Below are 15933 nucleotides of genomic sequence, written 5' to 3'. Positions count from 1 at the left end.
CCAACCTCCGCTTCCACATTAGACTAAACACTATAGCTGAAGTAAGAATTCCAAGAAGAATGCATGTGGTCATCGCCTCAAGTATCTGAGAGCAAAGGAAAACACTTCCCAGATTTAGGGCAACGTCCCACAGTTTTTAAGGCATCAGCCATTCTAACTGGAGGAAGACTGGGATCCTTAACAAAGGTTCTTGTACTTTGTAAACCCTTAGGGTACATGGATTTGTTTCAGGGGTCTATGAAGGTCACCATCAATTTCCTCATTTATAAAATGGGGTAAACATATCTGTCCTCCCTTCCCCATGAAGTAGTTGTAAGGACCAAGCAAAGTAATACACAAGGAATTTCAACACTGAGACACTGTATAAACATGAGCTACTACCTGCTGATGGTACATAAGCTCACTGTTCCTCTGGAAAAGGCTCGAAAATTTCACCATCTATTCAAAGGCATTCATGATCCAGAAAAGATGAAGAAATAGTTTCTTAAAATCCTTAAAAAAAGGTTCCATGTTGATGATGTTAACAATAAACATTTTTTTTTTTCAGCCAAGGAAATACCATATATATTTCAGGGAAATATAAAAAATTACTTCAAGAGCTAAGATTACAAGGTACCCTATTTGTCTAAGTCAAATGGATAGTTTTTCTTGGACCACAGTTAACAAGTGTGACTGACCTTTATTAATATCAACACATTTTACGTAGATAGGAATTTTTAGGGAAAAAAAATTCAAACTCCTTTTTTATAGAGTTACTACAATTTACCATATGCCTGCTTTTTCATTTTACCAAAACATTTAGCAAAGTATAAGAATGGAAACAAATGGTTCATGTTTTGTAAAACTAAGGTATTCCGGAGAAATTTAACATTATCGTTTTGAGGTATAAACATGATTATGTTTTTTTTTGTTTGTTTTTCTTTTGTGGTACGTGGGCCTCTCACTGTTGTGGCCTCCCCATTGCGGAGCACAGGCTCTGCACGCACAGGCTCAGCGGCCATGGCTCACGGGCCCAGCCGCTCCGCGGCACGTGGGATCCTCCCGGACTGGGGCACGAACCCGTGTCCCCTGCATCGGCAGGCCGACTCCCAACCCCCAGGAAGCCCCATGACTATGTTTTAAAAATAAAAATCCTTTTCAGTTCCAAATCCCTTTGGATAGGGTCAAACTCCAACATCAGGCTAAATTCTATACTGAAGATGGTTGTCTGGGTATAGCTGAGACTTCAAGTAGCTGACTCATGCTCAAAGAACAGGCCTTGGTATTACAGCAAAATATCAGTGAAGTGTACATTTCTTAATGTGTGAAGCTTAAATAAAATATTTAAGGTTGGGATACATCCCTTCAGCGGAGTTTTGATCACCTGGATAAGAGGACGCTGAGGCACTGACCCCTCTGAGATGCCGACTCAGATGCAGATCATGTGGTAAGATGGACACAAAACGTAAGGCAGCTCGTAAACTCTAGTGCACAGTCCGGAGTTGCTGTGGGACCTGGGCTTCAGGGTGATCAACTTCTCTCTTTCATTTTAAAGTGAGGAGGTGAAGAAGATAGTATTGTACATTACCATGGGGCTACTAGTTAAATGTCCTTTTAGACTGCACTCCTGATCATTAGGGATCACGGCTTAATCATTTTATATCCTCTAGCATCACCCATACGGCAGGGGAGGGGATCAAATATAGGTGTGTTGAATGAGTAATGCCTTCGTTTAGCATGTGGAGATTTGTGTCTATTCAAAGGATTTTTATACTTCATTGTGTATATCCATTGTAGGATTATTATATGTTTCAGATTACTTAAATGCGCAGAATTAAGCTAGTAGCATATGCCAATGATCTGCTTTAATTCTGCGTGACTGTGTGTGATACAGGGTTGCCTTGTAAACCAACGTGTAACTTGACTTGCATCTGCAAGGAATGTTGGTTGACTCAAATGTAGGGTTACAATGGGTCCAATACATATTTCATTCAAGGATGACCACAGTTCCTCTAAGAAGACAAAAGTAAGAGTTAAGGTGTTTAAAATCCAGGGAATGGATCTAGAAAGCAGAAAGACTGGACAACTTACTTGATTGACTGCCGACATTTTTGCTTCCTTCCTGCCAAACACACTTCCTGGTCCCATCTTGGGAGGTAGGGTGAGCAGAGTATTAACCTCACTTTTTTTTTTAAGTGAGAAGAACTTTTTTTTTTTTGAAAAGCAATCAATGTTAATCCTGCAAATATCAGTAGAAAGAATTCTTAGTAGGGAATCACTAGATCAAAAATAACTTTCCCAGCTAATGTCATCCATCTTCCTTCCTCAAGACAGGATTTAGTTAAAATAAATGAACACTTTCTCAAGCCACACAGTTTCTTTAAAACCATCACTAAGGCAGTTTCCTAGTTTTTCTTTACAACACAGTCTCATCTCTCTCAAGTCAACTGTAACATCTAACTTTACATTTTTGGCTGCTATAATTTTTAGACCATTCCTTTCGCCATTTTTTTCCTTAGGAGGAGACAACACTTATGAAATCTCTTTTCAAATAGTTTCATTGTGATTTCAATCCTCTCTCCCTTGACCTACTTAAACTCAATTTCTTCAGCATTCTTCATGCAACCTGTTTCCTAGATATTTGATTATTTTTCCATTTCTCTATAGGAAGACCCTATTCAAACATTTTTAGACACATCCCATTTGCACCTCTGTTTAACCAAGAGTACACAATAAATCCTGAAAGCTCCCTTTTTTTTGGCCACACCACGTGGCATGCGGGATCTTAGTTCCCCGACCAGGGATCGAACCCAGGTCCCCATGCAGTGGATGCGTGGAGTCAACCACTGGACCGCCAGGGAAGTCCCCTGAAATCTCCTCCTTTAATAACATATTAGATTGAAGAGATTTTAGCTCAAAAATTTTGTTTAAAGGATATTAAAATGTAAAAAAGCACTCATTCCAATCAGTGGCATAAGTACCATAAACTAAACTCTAATTGTACTATCTGGGTGCAATAGCTAAAAAAAAAAAAAAGAAGCAGAGGTGGTGTTTTTATTTTTAAATTTGTTTTAATCGTTGCCATGCTGGTTTTCTTTTTTAGCTTTTGCTATTTAAGAAAAAAAAAGTTTTCTTCCTTTAATCCCTCCAGAACATGTAACAAAGTAGCAGCATCAGTACACTGTCAGTTTATCCTTCTCAGAGGGGCTCACTGATTAGGTGAAAGAAAGTAGGACAGAGTTCTACCAAACAGAAGCCTGGGTCCTTGTCCTGATTCTGTCACTGAAGAGCTCAAGGAGCTTGAACAAGACTCTTCAATATCCACCATCAATTTCTTCATAAAATGGGGTAACCATACCTGCACTCCTTGCCCCACTGAGTAGTTGCAAAGACCAAGCCAAGTTATACTTTGGGATATTGGGGAATGCAACCCTGAGACACTACAGAAACATAAGCTACTAATGGCTGATGGTACAGCTTAACAGCATCATTAAAAAAAAGTCCAGGACACACACACACACACACACACACACACACACACAAATTCTTTACAGCATTATTCACAGGAGCCACGAGGTGGAAGCAGCCCAAATGTCCCTCAACAGATGAATGAATAAAGAAAACGTGGTCTACCTACATAACGGAATATTATTTGGCCTTGAAAAAGAAGGAAATTCTGTCACATGCTACAACATGGATGAGCCTTCAGGTCATGATGCTAAGTAAAAGAAACCAGTCACAAAAGGACCAATACAGGGCTTCCCTGGTGGCGCAGTGGTTGAGAGTCCGCCTGCCGATGCAGGGGACGCGGGTTCGTGCCCCGGTCCGGGAAGATCCCACATACCGCGGAGTGGCTAGGCCCGTGAGCCATGGCCGCTGAACCTGCGCATCCGGAGCCTGTGCTCCACAACGGGAGAGGCCACAACAGTGAGAGGCCCGCTTACCGCAAAAAAAAAAAAAAAAAAAAAAAAGGACCAATACAGTATGATTCCATTTATATGAGGTACCTCGGGTAGTCAAAATCATGGAAACAGAAACTAGAATGGTAGTTGCCAGGGACTGGGGGGAGGAGGAAACAAAGAGATATTGGCCAACAGGTAGACAGTTTCAGATTTGCAAGATGAGAAAGTTCTAGAGATGCAACACAACAACCGGAACATAGTCAACACGACTGAACTATACACTTCAAAATGGTTAAGAGGATTAATAAAATCCACTTTGGTGTGGTTAGTTTAAGGTAAATTGGAATTAGATGGGATTTAAACAAAATTAAACCAAAATAACAGCCTTTGTTGGACCCTCAGTTAGCAATCTTGATAACCTTAGAAAAAAGCACATCACTGGATAGCAAAGGCTCTATCCCCAAAGAGACATCCACTTCATGGTGGGGCATCTATAATCTCTGGTGCCCTGCTTCCGGTCTTCCAGCCCTCTCCCACCCCAGCAGTATCTCCCATCCACCTGCTCCCCATTCCTACAGCCTTTGGCTCACTGCTGTTAGTCCATCACTTATCACCTTATGCTCAGTCAGGACACACATGTCTGGCATCATCATTAATTAGACCAGGAGCTTCTCGAGGGAGAAACCACGTCTAGCAGATCTTTGATACTCCTTCTTCTAGCTCCTAGCTCAACAGCACAATACCACCCATCAAATGTTTGCTAATTGAATAAATTCTACTGTCTTACAGTTTTCAACATCTTTCCTTTAGTTGTTGGTGGGGCAAAAACTCAAGAGCAGAGAGAGGTTGAGTGTTTTAACTGCTTAAAGATCTTTGTGTTGCTCCCTGTTCATATCTGGTAGAGAGAAAAAGAGGGAAGAATCATGTATTTATAGCTGTGTTTATAAAGATACCACAAAGATGTTCAGTTACAGCTCTCAATGAAAAAGAAGGCTTGAGCAGCAAAGTTTATAATAATCCTTCCCCAATCCATTTATGGTTTTGAAACAGCCAGAAGTCTGCATTATATTAACAGTCCTTAAAAGGGTTCTTACACAAGAGTGCAGTTTGAATGTGGGCAAACCTCAGCACCCTAGAAACTCCCATTAATAAAAACCATAAATCCACTGTAAGAGAGTGTTGAATTAGAGTATCAGGTTCCCTTTAAAACATGTAACTCTTATCCATTAGAAACTTAAAACTCACTCCTGGGTAGACTGCCAAGATAAATATAACCATAAGGAAACAGAGAACGATATGTAATTTTATTCCTAAAATACTCAGGTGTTACTCAGAAAAGAACCCGTGAGAAGAGCAAGAGAGCACCGTGTTAACTTGCTCTTGATAATGGAGGCACGAATCTACAGCCACAAGATTAAGAAGCACAGAGCCTGCCTTTACTCTCAAGGGGCTCAAAGTCTAGTGCAGGGGACAGGACACCGCCTCAGTCCTGGGGATGGATAGGAGTGCAATTGGACCTGATCGGTGAGCTGCTGTCAACATCACATAATAGTGCAAATGCCACTCAAGGCAGCTGTCACTGGACAGTACAGATGTGCCACCCAGCACTCACCACCGAGTCAGAAACAACTCCAAGACAGTAGTGACCACGTGACAGAGCAGAGCCCTATGGGGCCTTCCCAGGACAGAACCCCCCAACCCAAGTCCTCTGCCTGCCTCATCTGTAGAAAAACTTGAGCCAAAGAGTATGTTTCATCAGAGAAGTAAGAAAATGAAGATACAAAGGAAAACTCAAACAAAACAAAATAATAATAGTTTAGTCATTAAACAAAGTCAAGGACCTTTAGTTCCTCTTCAAGAGCTATCAATAATATTCTGAGCCATGTCCTGTGAGCTGTTGTGCAGATACTGAAACCCCACCAGGTGGAAGAAGTTAATTACATGATGACCAGACTGTAGCCATGACATAAGCTGTCACAATTCCAAAGAAACGGGAAGAAACCGATCCTGGAACTGAAGACTAACTGTACTTAAAACAATCAAGATGATGCTAATCAGACCACCCCACGACCAACTGCAAGATGACTGTCAGAACTGACTGTGCTATCCTGCATGAAGCCCCCTCCCCCTACCTACACACCCATGAAACTCCCCTCGAAAAGCTCTTGCTCCCAATTGGCAATGGGGAGTTGGTTCTTTGGGACATGAGTCCACCTTCTCCCCAGGATTGCTGGCCTCCTCAATAAAGCTATCTTTCCTTGTACCCAACACTTGTGTCTCAGATTGGATTCTTGAGCAACAAGCAGTCGAACCTGAGTTTGGTAACAACCATATATAATGGTGTATGGTGACCTTGCACAACTAAAAAGGGAATGAAAATAGTGGTTTCATTGCTTCTAATACAGACTCCCCATTAGACACTGAATTTGAAGGCAGGAGCAGTGTGTTCCAGCTACCTGTGCCCATCCCAGTCCCCTATCTGGGAACTCTGGACTGGACATGTACAGCTCATGAAATTATCACTGGATCCAAGAGTGTCACATGTAACTTATCAAAAGGTCAAGGAGCCAGTCTACGGCAGAGATGGAATCCAAATCCAGGCTTTCCTGAGTTGAGTAGTTGTGACAGAGACCACACGACCAGCAGCACCTTCAACATCTATCTGACCCTTTACAGAAAATAACCTGCTGAGCCCTGGACCAAGGCTTTGAGCTTGGGAGGATGAAATTCACATTGACGGAAATAAGAAAATGCAGAGAAGAAAGGGTTTGTAGGAAAAGAATGGGGAGCTCCATTTTAAATGTCAGAACTGATAGAGATGCCGTAAAAAGGACGATGTGAGATGCTAACACTAGGGAGAGAGGCCAAGGGCAGAGGTGCAGAGACTTAAAGTGAGGATGGAGCAGTGAGAAGGACGAGATGGTAACAGGAAAGACGGCAGTGGTTGAAAACTCCTTATGGATGCGAAGCTCTCTATTCAAAAGGAGAGCTTACACACAAGTCCCAATATGTCAAAAAAGGAAAAAAACAAAAAAAGGAGAGAGCTGCTTTGGCTGAATCTAGGAAGAACGCACCAGGACTCAAGCTGCTGGGCAGCCCTCTGCCTCTGTAGCAGCTCCCAAGAATCCACCAGTTTGAAAACCAAAGGCATGCCTCCAATGATAAAAGCCAGAAGGTCAAGGTTGGTGCATTTGGCTGGATGAACTTCCACACTTTGGTGGAGGGAAACAGTGGAAGATATTGAAAAGGACCAACCAGAGAGGTAGTAGAAATGGGCTTACGTTATAGCCAGGACCTGCCCGGCAAAACTGACTCAGGAGAGGGCTTCCCTGGGGGCGCAGTGGTTGGGAGTCTGCCTGCCAATGCAGGGGACACGGGTTCAAGCCCTGGTCTGGGAAGATCCCACATGCCGTGGAGCAACTGGGCCCGTGAGCCACAGCTACTGAGCCTGCGCGTCTGGAGCCTGTGCTCCGCAACAAGAGAGGCCGCGACAGTGAGAGGCCCGCGCACCGCGATGAGGAGTGGCCCCCGCTCACCGCAAATAGAGAAGAGCCCTTGCACAGCAACGAAGACCCAACAGAGCCCAAAATAAATAAATTAAAAAAAAAAAAAAAAACTGACTCAGTAGAGAAGAAAAACCCTGAGACCAGTGTGAGAAAGAGCCAGCCAGCCTGCTGGGGGATGGGAGACCACCCAGAGGAGAAGGAGCCACCCAAGCTGACAGCAGCCAACCTACAGACACAGGCAAGAGGTCATCCCAGATCAGCCAGTCACCAGCTCACCTGCCAGCTGGCCAGTGATGCATGGAAGAGCATCGTGACCGAAGCCACTTAACAGAGAGCAGTTTGTTCTGATGTAAAAGACAGTACAGGAATTGATGCTGTATGTACTGCATGATCATAACTGCTCTAGATGATTTCAACAAGCTTTGCTTTTTCCTCCTCTATCTTTCAAGTTGGCTATCATGAACAGTAATCACTCAGTAAGTGTTGTCAGTACTGTGTTATTACTATTATTGCCAATTAACACTGGAGAAGGGTGGAATTACAGCGCCAGCGTATATGACTGTACCTACCCAGTCATATTTATGAGTTATGCAGAAGCCTAACAGGTGCACAGGGCTTTCACATACTTTTGCTTTCTTACAGGTAGAAAAAAATTCAACCTAAGTTAGTATGTATTTCAACAATAAATGAACTCATGATGTTGGAAATTAGACATATTTTGCCAATTTTCTAGCTGTATTTGGAAGGTAGTTGCTATGAGCAAAAGAGGGCTGACAGTGTTTCAATGCAAAAATTAAGAGACAACATTAAAATCAACAATGGGAAAATAATTTGAGCCTAAAATATTTTCCAAAGAATGTCTCCCATACTTCATGTTTTTGGTGATGAGACCTCTCTGCTGGATTTTATTTCTTACCAATTAAATGTGTTATTTTTCCCCCTATGTGTAGCCATCTAGTTTTAATACCTGCCACATGTTTTTGGATTTTATCCAATAGTCTACTTTGTGGGTTTAAGAGAATATGTGATACAGGCATATACACATACTTCTCTCCTACCTCCTATGTGATTTTCCCAGTAAGATTCATTTTTAAAAACATGTCTAATGTTTCTTGAAATAAAAAATTCATGTTTGGGTTGAAGGTGAATAACCACATTGCTGTTTCTTCTTTCTTCTGAAAAGGCCAGGTAGGGGAATATTTCCAACTGGGTAGGATTCTCCCAGTGTCTAAGGCATTTACGGACTAAGGTAATAAGAGAAACATTTATTTCCTCTTTTATAGTATAGTATGATAAATGTGGGGAATAAAAACATGGTCAATTGAACAAATGTTTCCTCCTGAAAGTTTTTTTTTTTTTTCTAAAGTCTAAACCCATAGATGCAAAGAACAAAAAATGAGATGGGAGTAGACAAAAACGTAGGGTAGAGAAAACAATCGGCAGTGGCAATTCACAGAGTAGAAAGAGTGAAAACTAAAGTATCAAGAGACTGTGGACTCCTTTGGGGACACCGATCAGATGAAAAGAAAAGCCACCCCCCACCACTACCCTATAAAAGACCAGCAGTCAAGAAGCTTCCAGTCAGCTGTATGTCATGCTCTTAATTATGAATGGATAACCCCAAATCAAACTTTTGAAGAAAGTCTCCAGATGTGAGAATAAAATCCAACTAAAAAGTTTAAAAAACACTGACAGTACAGAAAACTCTTTAAAAGATAATCTTAAGAGATGTAAGAGAAAATATTATAGCCATGGAATAGAGACAAGAAGCTATAAAAGGGGAGACAAGAGGAAAGCTCTTGGGAATTAGACATTTTCAAAAATAAAAATTTCAATAGGTAGGTTAAAAGTGGAGAAGAACTCGATTAGTAGAACAAAAAGACAGAGGGATAGTAGGGAAACATGAGTAGAGAAGAAAACTCTAATCAGACACGTGAGAAACTAGAGAACCAGATAAAAGAGGAAAGAACGGGAGAAGAAATTATCAAAAACAAATAAATAGACAAATAAACAAATAACACACTTTCCAGAAGTGAAGTGACTGGCCCTTCACACTGAACATTCACACGAAGAGCCGGGCACAAGAAATAATAAGCCTCGCACCAAGGCGAAATTTCAAAATTCCAAGGGAAGAACAGTTCTCAAAATATTAGAGAAAATTATATAGAAATCGAACTCAGAGACAGAATGACATGGGCAAACACAACAGCAGTGCTGGATGCCAGAAGAAAACAAAACAATGCCTTTAAACTTCTGAAGAAAAACGCTTTTCATACATCAATACTATACCCAGCCAAGCTAGTAATTAAATATGAGGCTAGAATAAAGACAGCTTCAAGTTGGTAAGGTCTCAGAAAAGTAAGCTTCCTCTGGAAGGTTCCATGTTTTCTGGCTGCTGAGCCTTTCCTAATGTTAGCCATTACTCACATTACTTATCAGGCCTTCCCTCTTCTCCACTCCCCACTTTCTACTTCACAAGCTAAACTCCATCCTGGAAGGTATAGTTCGAAGCCGTCACCACCTCCAGGAAGGATTTTCTGTTCCTGCCAGAAGGGGGCAGTCTATTCCTCTGGAGACTCACAGACTTCTTTACTCCCCCAAAACACTTCTCGTCTGCTTCTGATTAGTGTGATTTAAGGCCACGACTTTTCTCCCTAAACAAATACTAGAAGTTTTCTACAGCAAAATATCTGCCTGTTTTTTTCTTGTGGCTCTGGTCTTGCAATGCCTTCCCTACTCACCAACTGTGACTAATACACTTTCTTCAATATAGTAGACATTTACTAATAAGAGAGCAATTGACTTAAAATTTAACATTAATCCATTCTTCTAAGAATACCACACCGAACCTATTTGATCTCTGCTCCAGTGCCTTCCACATTCAGATTTCCCAACTCAGAGTCTCTGCATATAGGGCAGGAAGGATCATTTTTGGGGAGTGAAAAGGAAAAGAAAAAAAAATTCTTTCAATTAAAAAAAGTGATCTTAGGACCCAGCAACATCCATGCAAAAATTTGTACATGAATGTTTGTATGAGCATTATCCACAATAGCTTAAAAATGGAAACAACCCAAATGTCCACCAACTGATAAATGGATAAATAAAATGGGATATATACATACAATGGAATATTACTCGACAAGGAAAAGGAATGGAGTACTGATTCATGCTAGAACAGGAATGAACATTGAAAACGTTACATAAGTGAAAGCAGCCAATCACAACAGACCTCCTATTGCATGATTTCATTTACATGCAATAACCAGAACAGACAAATCTATAGAGACAGAAAGGTTGAATAGTGGTTGCCTAGGGCCGGGGGTGGGTGGGGAGAATGGGACATGACCACTGATTTAGAACATGGGACTTCTTTAGGGGACAATGAAAATGTTCTAAAGTTGATTATAGCGATGGTTGCACCATGCTAAATATTCTAAAACCCACTGAATTGTACACTTTATTTTTTAAAAAATAGTTAAATATTTATTTATTTAATTTTGTCTGCTCTGGGTCTTAATTGCTGCACACGTGATCTTTTTTTTTTTTTAGTTGTGGCACGTGGGCTTCTTAGTTGCGGTATGCATGTGGGATCTATTTCCCCAACCAGGGATAGCACCTGGGCCCCCTGGATTGGGAGTACAGAGTCTTACACACTCGACCATCAGGGAAGTCCCAAATTGTACACTTTAAATGAGTGAACTGTATCTCAATAAACCTGTTCTAATAAAAAGATCAATGTGGGAATAAACTAAATTCCTATATTATTTGTGTTTGTTTAAGAGCACTAGCTTAAATAGGGCAGGCTTTGTAAAGTACGGCAAACCTGAACAAGATCAAAATGTGCGTCTGGGATCAGAAAACACCAAGTTGAAAAACAAGGTCATATCAGTTACTTGCCTCAAAATAAATATTTAATGTGTTCACTGTAGAGCTTACTAGTTTAAGAGAAGCCATACTAAAGCAGTAGTGAAAACTATTGGGTTTTATGGGAATCACAGACGGCCTGGTTATATAACCTTACGTAGGTCACCTAATTTCAAAGGGTATTTTCTTTAGTTTCACTCCTTGCCAATCACCTTATTTCATGGGCATATTCTTGGTAATTAATGGATAATATATTTCATATTTAAAGAGTGCCAGGATCTGAAAGCACTGTTGAGGTTTATTCCAGGCATTTGCACACACTTAGGGCACGTGATCTGCAGGGTTGGTAAGTTAAAGCACCCACTTAGAAAGGCTTCCTGTTTGAGGGATACTATCATAGTTATAAAACAAATGTAGAAAACGTTTGAGTCTTCCAAAATGAATGGAAAAAGTGTTTGAAACTCTCTTAAAAGTAAACAATGATTTCATATATTTTTGAACTTTAAGGTTTCATTTTGAAATACGTCCCACAAAGGCACAATGATATGCTGGTGGAGGAAAGTAGATTAAAAATAGCCTAATGAATGACCCATCTACAATCCTTCTTTTGCATACCTTCTTCAAAGATATCAGAATTAAGAAATCAGGCCTACCAAACCATGATTTTAACTAAAAGTAAACTTAAATCCTACTCTTTGTATCTCCTTTCAGAACGTATTCCAATTCTCACTCACCCTAGTGTAACTCATTTGAATACATCAGAGGTTTAAGATATGGGACTAATTTTAAAGAAGAAAAATGGATGTAGGTAAACTATTTTCATTAAACATACGATATAGCCCTTCAATTATTTTGCCTTTGTTTTAGATTCTCTTCATTTTCTTTCATCTTCTACTTCACTTGTAACTATAAGCTTTTTAGTCTGTATGACAAATAACACGAATCTGGTTTGATTTAGGAACAATATTATGATCCACACTGGGTTGAAAAATACTTAAAAGTTCTGGGCCTCCCTGGTGGCGCAAGTGGTTGAGAGTCCGCCTGCCGATGCAGGGGATACGGGTTCGTGCCCCGGTCTGGGAGGATCCCATATGCCGCGGAGAGGCTGGGCCCGTGAGCCATGGCCGCTGAGCCTGCGCGTCCGGAGCCTGTGCTCCGCAACGGGGGAGGCCACAACAGTGAGAGGCCCGCATACCGCAAAAAAAAAAAAAAAAAAAAAAAAAAAAGTTCTATGCAGCTGTGTCACTGAACTCAGAACTTATAGCAGTGAGAGACAAAAATGCACCAATCGGATAACTAAAGACTTTGTGGTTTGTGAAAAGCAAACCTACAAGACACTGGGTTGTATGATGATGTGATATGAGGCTGTGAAACTGTTTAATTTTGGTATGTGAAAAAATCACATGAATAAACGAGTGCAAATAGAACACTCTTATTTCTGGAATACAGACTCTTATTTTTCTTGACTTTTCTTTCCACCCAGGTGCAAAATATAGAGTGAAGAATTCAGATTCTAAATTGCAACTTATATTAGCAACACCGCAAATTTGGGGCAATTAACTTCACTAGTCATACATTCATTATTTAATTTCAACCTCATAATTTTTCTATTGTAGTAAGAACATTTAACAAGAAATTTACCCTCTTAACAATTTCTAAATGTAGATTGTGAACTGCAGGCACAATGTTGTACAGGAGATCTCTAGGACTTACTCATCTTTCTCTCCATGGAGTAGCAGCTCCCCATCTCCTCCTCTAGCCCCAGGCAGCCACCATCCTGCTCTCTGCTTCTGGAGTTTGACTACTTAAGATACCTCGTATTAGTGGAATCATAAAGTGTCCTTCTGTGATCGGCTTATTTCACTTAGCATATGCCCTCCACTTTCATCCATATTGTCACAGCATAATGTTTTAAATGGTTCACTTGGGTAGAGCAGATTAGTTGGTGGCAACTGGGCCACACCTTGCTTTATCAGTTTCCTGCCTCTACCCTTCATGAATCCTCTCAGAGTCAAGACTGTGTCACACCTGGAGATGACTTCCCTGCTCGCGGAGGTGAGCACATTGTTTTGATGTCCGGAAGTCCTGCTTTTTTTTTTTTTTTTTTTTTTTTTTTAAAGTCAAGGTCTCCTAGCAGCTCCTCTGGAAACTACTATGGCAGCTGGGCTACAGGTCACATGCATATTACATAATGGCCGTCCATGCATTCAAACGAGCATCTCCAAGCCACGATTCCCATAGCAACACACAGAGATTTTACTCATCTCAGAGATGAAGCAGCCAGCAGAAGTATTCTAATGTTAGTTACCCTCGATTTTCCTTTTTTTTTTAGCAAGATCAACACAGCAGTTTTTTCGAAGCAGTCATTTTTTCAAAGGAAAACCGATGAAAACTGTGTTAAAATATGTTCACTTAAAAGTTACCGAGTTATCACACACACCGAGGCCCTTTGAACATGAACAACAGTCGATGCTTTAGAAATAGCTGCTATTTGAACGAATGCATGGGAAAAAGAATCCAAATCATGACCATTAGTGAAATGAAACAGTCTCAGCTAAATTCTGTACTTCTATGTTTCATATGTCTTTTCCAGTCCCCCCGTTCCATATATATGCACTTTATTATTGTGGGATGGAGAAGAAAGTGCTCCAAGGGAACAATTTTAATTAATAAAATCCTTTCTTGCTTTATTTTTGAAAAGCATAATGCAATCCATTTTTTAAATATAAGAAAAAATGCCATCGTAAAACACCTAGGGAGTAAAATTTGGGAGAAAAATTGGTGTCTAAGAGAATAAACATTAGCTTGAAGAATGTGTGTTTTTCTGAGTAGAGGAATGGTTTCCTGAAAAAACGGAAGTAAAATCCTTTTGATATTAGAAGGAGTTTTTCCTCTTTGTATATTCAGGGATCCTTTTTGTGTGTCTAAGTAAACCATCCACCCACGGAAACAAGTTGCCTGGATTATAAAACAACATAAAAGGCAAGACCACTCATATATCACACTGCCTTCCTCTGCCAAGGGAAGAAAGTACATTCCATTTCTTGTACCTCTTTTCCGCCAGAGAGACCACACGTGCCCTTCAGGAGGAACTACCACAGGTGGCCCATCACGGACCCAGCACGACACGCAAAGAGCCTGGCGGAGAACGGAGGGGGTTTTACCTTTGCTTTCTCCAGCTGGGCCTGGGCCTGTCGTCGTGCTTCTCTGCGCACCGTCTCCCGATCTTCCTCCAGAGAAACATCTGAATCGGACGGACGGCTGGTGTAGGAGTCTGCCGAACCCTGGAGAGGGAAATCGACCTTTTAAAAGAGATCGCATCTGTGAGGCTTGCAATGGCCACGTCTCACTGACACGGCAGTCAGCTTCCTAGACTGTGCTATCCATTCCTGAAAAGAGGAGAAAATAATCCAACTGGTGGCAAACCAGCTCCACACATCGCGCTCTGGTCTGCAGACCACGCACTAGGAGAGCTGGTGCCTTTCAAGTTACCATTCCTTCCCAAACCTTACGGGCCAGTTAGCAGCCTTTCTGGAAGCCAGAACAAGTTCTCTGTATCATCAAACCAGCTCTGTGCTGCAGTGCAGCGTAGGGCACAGACGGGTTTCAAGGAGAGCTTCAAGAACAGTCTACAGCTACAGCAAGAATTTCCAATTAGAAAGAAGACAGGCTAATAAAACATACAGGAAAGTCGAACGAGTTATCAACTTGAACTCTCTGAAATGTCACTACCATAGATGTCACCCACTTGCATCTTAAGCATCCTTTTGTACCTACCTCTGTATTCACCTGATACCTCCTCTGACAAACCTGTAATGCGATAGCCGCCAGCTTCCCTCAATCTTTAAGCCACACATGTTTTTTCAATCCCTTTAAAGAGATATTTCATCAAAGCTGTCTATGGAAAACACCTGTCTGGGAGAGCTCCTAGGGCAATAAATCACAGCATAGGAAAAGGAGCTCAGAGGATTAGAGGACTCTCTCCCGTTCCCTCTCCAGCTATCAGCATATTACTCATCACGGGCGCCCCAGACAAGCAGCAGAAACAACGACAAAATAACGTCTCCCCTCAACGAGAGCCCTGGAGCTTACAGAGATGTCCGAATTCTTCAGCCTTCCTCCCTTGGCGCGTTTCAGAAGCCTGATCCAGGTGGCCTTCATCAGCCAGACAGCGCCCTTCTCGTCCGCAGCTGCAGCCCCGGGCACCGATCCTCAGTGCGCGCTGAGCCCCGCAGAACCCCTTTTCTGTTCCCGTCCATGCTCTGGGCAAACCCCTCCTCTCCGTCCCTTTCTGCCTCCGGGGCTTTCACTTCCTACCCCGGAGGACTCCAGTCCAAGGAGCTTCTTATTTTCCCATTCCAGCCAGTGGGGAGGGGAAACAAACACTCGAATGATTTCGATTGCTTTAAAGATAACACTTCAAGTGCATCCAACGGCATCAACTCGTCCTAAACTTCATGCATCTTATTACCCTATTCTCTTCCCGACTCTTGGATCGTTAAAAGACATTAGTTGTAAGAGAGCCTTTAAAACACACACACACACACACACACACACTCTCTCACACACACACAAACCAACCTAGTGCAAAACGTATGCAGTGACATTTGCAAGTGCAAAGGTCAAGCCTTATCTTCAGAGATCTGGAGGGGGAGGGCGGAGGACGCGCTCACCGCACTGGG

General features: G+C 41.7%; 1 protein-coding gene across 6 annotated transcripts in view; it reads right to left on the bottom strand.

Annotated features, from left to right (window-relative positions):
* CACNB2 (calcium voltage-gated channel auxiliary subunit beta 2) overlaps positions 1-15933 on the bottom strand; it is a 411830-nt gene that overhangs the window by 128560 nt on the left and 267337 nt on the right. For 4 of the 6 annotated variants that reach the window (XM_060095498.1, XM_060095500.1, XM_060095499.1 and 1 more), the window contains exon 3: positions 14416-14535. In XM_060095498.1, the coding sequence (XP_059951481.1) occupies positions 14416-14535 (120 nt within the window). Of the gene's footprint in view, positions 1-14415; positions 14536-15343; positions 15413-15933 lie in introns of those variants that run through there. The other 2 variants (XM_060095501.1, XM_060095503.1) reach the window with 1 other exon arrangement.

This window comes from Mesoplodon densirostris, chromosome 4 (genome assembly GCF_025265405.1).
Source record: "Mesoplodon densirostris isolate mMesDen1 chromosome 4, mMesDen1 primary haplotype, whole genome shotgun sequence".
Lineage (NCBI taxonomy): Eukaryota > Metazoa > Chordata > Mammalia > Artiodactyla > Ziphiidae > Mesoplodon > Mesoplodon densirostris.
Note: the sequence above shows the minus strand (reverse complement) of the source record. Positions and strands in the feature narration are given on the sequence as shown.